Raw genomic sequence first — 5,435 nt, 5'->3', positions numbered from 1 at the left:
AACAAGAAGTTGACAGTATCAATTTGTGTATGTAAAAATATTTTCTATGGGGACTGTCGAATTTTAGGATTTGAGGGCGAGGCGGAGAGTTCTTTCCTATAGGGATGGGAATGGAAAAAAGTTCCACTGAGGATAGTAGAGAGATGGACCCGGATCGACTGTTGTAGTAGCTTTACGCAATAGTTGATCTTACTCGTCGAATTATAATCAAATGATATTTATGTAACATAAATTAAATTTAGTTTATTACAGTATTTGCTCTCGTTCCTTAAAATTTGATCAAACGAAACGATCAACAATAGTAATTGCGTTAAATTCAAGTCCCTAAAGAGATAGGATATCTCTATTTCATGGAAATTCAATCTCCGTGCAAATCAATAAAAGGGATAAATAGCTTTGCTGACGAAATTAATCAAACATATGTTATAATGTACTAATTATATTTGGTTGGACATTGTCCCTAATTGTATTACGAATGATTTCTTTTAAGAAAAAATAAAAACCAATGATCTCCATTTCTTTGATTTTGTTAATTGTTCCTTGAACTGCACTCTTTTTCATTTTACCAAGTTTTATTTTTTTTGAGTTTTTCTAAAAAGGTTTTTAACGAGATTGTTGTTGTTGTTGTTTCTATTTGTTACGTTGAATGTTTGGTTAGTTCCCCCAACTTTATTTCCTATATGTTCTTTTATTTTAATGTTAAGGATGTTGCAAATGATAGGTCGTGAGCTTGAGATGTCAACTTAATTAGTTGGAATGACAAGTTTATCATGTGATGCTTTTTAAAATCTAATTTCTTATAAATAGTATTTTGTTTCATGGTTAAATTTTATTTTTTGACAACTAATAGATTAAACATAATAAAAAAATTTAGTTATTTTTTATTGAATGAGGCTCCTTAGATACTAAGAATCTGCAGGGATACAGACTAAGATGAGGGACAATCTTAGTGGTGAGATTCAACCGGAGAGAAAAAGAAGACCCGAGAAATACACAAGCTCGTCTCACACATTTTGGAGCAAAACACTCACAATTTTTTATTGGGATGTCTTTATGGCAGCTAAGACTATCAAGACCAGTGAGTGTGCTCAATTGGAACTGTGGGATGATAGATCTGCAAGTACACAGCTCTATCGCGTAGTGAAAAAGATGGAAATCTCACATAGACTTGTATAGTACTCCAAAAAAATGGAATGATTGAAAAGTTGTATTTTGGGTTTAGAAAGTATGCAATGATTAAAACACCTTAGAATTGTGGTTTTATGACAACGATAGAAACTCCAACCCTAAGATGAGTTGGGGTAAAATCCCGATTCTGTCATCATTACTTACAAGTATTGTCTAACAATACATGGTGTTCTGGACTGGCGTCGAGCACAGTCCTCACAACATCGAGCACAGTCCACATAGGCGTGGAGCACAACTCAATGTTGAGCACAATATCCCTATAGGCATCAAGCACGACTCAACGTCAAGCACAATCCACATAGGTGTCGAACACGACCAAATTGCATGATGGCCTAAAGTCACGTGTCCCTGCTCAACGGTCGTAATATCCAGCCATATTGGAACGGCCGACTCTTGTTCTCGCTCTTTTGTTTCCAAGCTCCCTCTTTCTACGTGTTCTATTTTTTTGTTAATCCTAATCAGTCACTAACTTAACCTATTTATAGGGATTATTAGGTTTCTCTTAATCATAGAAGTAATATAAATCTTTAGCTGATTTGTTTCTAAAATTTAATCTTCCCAAAAGATCTATTATTTTGTTTTTCCCTTAAAAATCTCATCTCATAATTTCTCATGAAAATCTATTATTTTTGTTTCTAAGATTAAAACATATCTTTGAAAAATATATCATAATTTGTTACAAAAATATATTCTTTTCTAAATAAATATTAACCAAATAATTAAAATAAAGTAAATCCAAATAAAATAAATAGTTCTAAATTTCGGGGCGTTACAACTCATGTAACGCTCGGGTCTGACGAGGGCGGGGAGTGATTGTTGGTGCATGGGATGCTACTTTTTCCGACAGCCATATATTGGTCGCATCATTATGCTCATCAGTGGTGTTGGCCCAACGCTTGAGGCTATATATACTCCTCTTGTAGAAAAGGACATGTACATTCTCTTACTGACTTGAGCATCGGAGTACGTGCAAGTACGCAACCCCTCCCATTCACCGAAACGGAAGAGGAGCAATGCCAGACTTGGTCATCATTCTAGTCAGGTACGATTACATGGCTTTAAAAAAAAGGAAATAGATTTTCTGCAGTTAAATAGTAATGGCAAGTAAAACTCAGCCATCCCAATTTTGTTTATTTATTATTTATTTGGTGAGCTTTAAATCTGGACCATTAAAGTGCAATGACTGCAGAATTCATTGAGTGCAGGGAATCCAAGTACTTAAAAAACTAAAATTAATCCGGATAAAAAACTCTCTCTTGATGGACTTTTAACTGGAAGATGTTGGTTGTCCGTCAACCTTTCATTATTTTTTTAATAATAAAAAATGCTTGTTGTAACAAAGTAAGTGGATGAGATTACAGATGAGAAAATTGTCGCATGAGAAGATCTTCTTCCGTGAATGTAGTTACGAGGAGTGCTAGCAACACACTCTTTGACAAACACACTCTAACACACTCTACATATAGAGCATCTCTAATGATAATTTTGTATGGAATCTGCTTTGAGTTTCATATAATACTAACAAAATGATTTTAAAATGTGATGTCATATTTATGCAACAAATACATATTTTGATCCAATCATGCATTCATCTTTATGTAAAAGAATTTAATTTATATGCACCGTCGGTGTAAAGTTATTTTACACATGCGTCCAATAATATACCGACACATCATGTATGATTTTTAAAAACACATGATATGTCACATTCATTAAATAATGTGGCAACGCATCATTGAATGTATGTGTAAAAAAAATTTACACTGACAGTGCACAACAATTAAACTCTATGTAAAAAGATACGATAACATTAAATTAATAATACAATAGCTTAAATAAAATACTTTAACTATTTCTTTACTATCCACCCTATCACATCATAGTTCATCCAATTATAAAAAAAAAAAACAACGGATCACTACTCTATATAACTCACATAAATATTCTTGTTAAAATGTTCTACTCTTCAATATATATTTTTTTTTGCAAGTTCTACTATTATGACCATGTTCCCCGCACTCTTAGCATGTTTTCCTCCTTTTGTTTGTGATACATGTGGGTCTCCAATAATTGTGCTGCTTCGTTCCCTTTGCTGGTAATTAAGAATAAATGTCATTCATATTATTCTAGCTAGCTAGACTCCAAATGAGTTAATCCAACACCATTCCAATTGATAAATCTACAATTTCAACATTAAAAAGAAAAAAAAAATGCAAAAATCACATAAAATAAAATCATATTTAGACATAAAACAATTTTCTTTCACAAAAAAGACTCATCGTAAAAAGATGGAGATCACAAAACACTCCATTATTAATTAGAGTAATACTGTACTAATAAACCCATTTACATTCATGATCACATAATCATATAGGTAAACTATGATTACATAAAAAAAATAAATATTAACTAGTCAATAACTAATCAAATCTCTGCTTTCCCAATGTTTTCCCGTACAAGCCTAGAAAGTCCTTGAAGTGCAACATCAACAGCATCACTAAACCCAACATTACTACTAACATTTGGATGAACATAACTAATCTTTGGGATTAAACCAATCACAACTTCACGCATTTTTTCAACTTCTTCACTTGAAATTCCCATTAACACCTCCTCGATCATATTCTTCTTCTTTTTTACACCCTCCTCATCAATATAAACCGAATACAAATTTTTTTCCTTAGGCAAATACCAATCGTATTGCGTATACGCCGTATGTATTGAGAAAAATACAGGTATACAACCAGCAAGAATTGAGTCAAACGTTGACCTTCTCGTAAAAGAATCACCAGGTGCTTGAAGACAAAAATTTGATTCCATCATAACACCAAGCACTTCCATTGGTTTATGACATTTGCTATTCCCACCCCCACATTCAACCAACTCGCAACGAGACGATTCACCACATTGTTGAACCAATTCGTCGCGAATCTTTGCTTTTCCTAACCCTTTCCTTTTCCCTCCAATAAATGAAAATAAAAATGGCCTGTCGCTTTGTCTCACTTTATTCTGCCACGTCAACATTTCGTTTTTTGTTTTTGGATGAAAATACGACGGGTAAGGTATGCCGTTTTGGTTTTCACCATTCCAAGGTTGTCGTTCAACTGTTAACACCGACATGTTTTTGACAGGTGGCATGTTTAAAAGTATGTTGGCTCCAAAATCGGGCCCACTTGAGGACCGCATGAAATCCCATGCGGTTCTCCCAAGGGAAATAAAATGATCCTTACCGTTATAACGGTTGAACCAACGTTGACTTTGGAGATGATCGATCAAATCAACCGCTAAGGAGTCGCGAAGAGTGTAATTTGGTTGCCGGAACATGCTTGAAGCATAGAGACCACCGTAGAATGGAACATAGAATAAAATTGCTCGAGTTGGATCCTTCGTCCGACACACATGATTTTCTAATCTAGCATGAAAAATCATTTCAGCTAAGAATTGGTGTGTGGCATACCATGATGGTTTTGAGAGGGGTTGACCTAAGCCATTGTTTATCACATGTGGGCACATGTTCATGTAGATGTTGAGATTTTCGCAATTTTTAAGGAGGTCGAGGTTGAAACGTCCGGGGAGGTTGTAGATGTAGAATGGTGGAGTTGAGCCGTCGCATGTCGCGGTGGTTTTGACGGTCGTGATTGTTGTTGGACTTGGATGATGGAAGTGAAGAAAGAGGAACCATGAAGCAATGAAGAGAGATGTGAAGAGAGTGAATTTTATTGATCTGTTAATGTTGACGATGTTGGTTTCTTTGGTTTTTGAGAGGCTTTGGGATTTTGTTGTGTATGGTAGAGATTTTAGTGGTTGAGTTGGTGATGATTTTCTGAAAAACATGTTGAAGAGAGAGAGAGAGAGAGAGAGAGAGAGAGAGAGAGAGAGAGAGAGAGAGAGATGGAGGAGATGAATGGCTGTTATTTGTTTGTACGACTGTGAAGAGCGTTGAAAATGTCGGTTGTTTCTGTGTGCTGTTTGAGATTCAAGAGAATAAGGGAACTAAAGAAATAGTTAACCATCCTTTACAAAAAAAATTATTTTATGAATGTGAAAATGATGATTAAGAAGCTCAATACCGGCCACTTGGATCAAATATTTATGTACGTTAAGTTAAATGCAATATTTAAATTTGTACGATAATTTTTGAACAACATTTGACAACTTTTTTTCTTATACTCACATTATTACATTTTTTATTCTCTCTTCTTTTTTCTCTCAATTGTTATTGTCCAATAAAAATAAGTGAAAAGAAA

General features: G+C 34.4%; 1 protein-coding gene across 2 annotated transcripts; it reads right to left on the bottom strand.

Annotated features, from left to right (window-relative positions):
* Positions 1-3,463: 3,463 nt before the first annotated feature.
* Positions 3,464-5,173, bottom strand: LOC123902712 (probable xyloglucan galactosyltransferase GT17). Of its 2 annotated transcripts, none has more exons than XM_045952496.1 (2): positions 5,081-5,173; positions 3,464-5,050 (listed from the first exon to the last, which is right to left on the bottom strand). In XM_045952496.1, the coding sequence occupies exon 2, from the start codon at positions 5,020-5,022 to the stop codon at positions 3,613-3,615; it is 1,410 nt and encodes a 469-aa protein (XP_045808452.1). In that variant the 5' UTR covers positions 5,023-5,050; positions 5,081-5,173; the 3' UTR covers positions 3,464-3,612. The 2 variants fall into 2 exon arrangements, with proteins under 2 accessions (XP_045808452.1, XP_045808453.1); XM_045952497.1 differs by having other exon boundaries at positions 3,464-5,042; positions 5,081-5,165.
* Positions 5,174-5,435: the final 262 nt, after the last annotated feature.

Source organism: Trifolium pratense, linkage group LG1, assembly GCF_020283565.1.
Source record: "Trifolium pratense cultivar HEN17-A07 linkage group LG1, ARS_RC_1.1, whole genome shotgun sequence".
NCBI lineage: Eukaryota > Viridiplantae > Streptophyta > Magnoliopsida > Fabales > Fabaceae > Trifolium > Trifolium pratense.
Note: the sequence above shows the minus strand (reverse complement) of the source record. Positions and strands in the feature narration are given on the sequence as shown.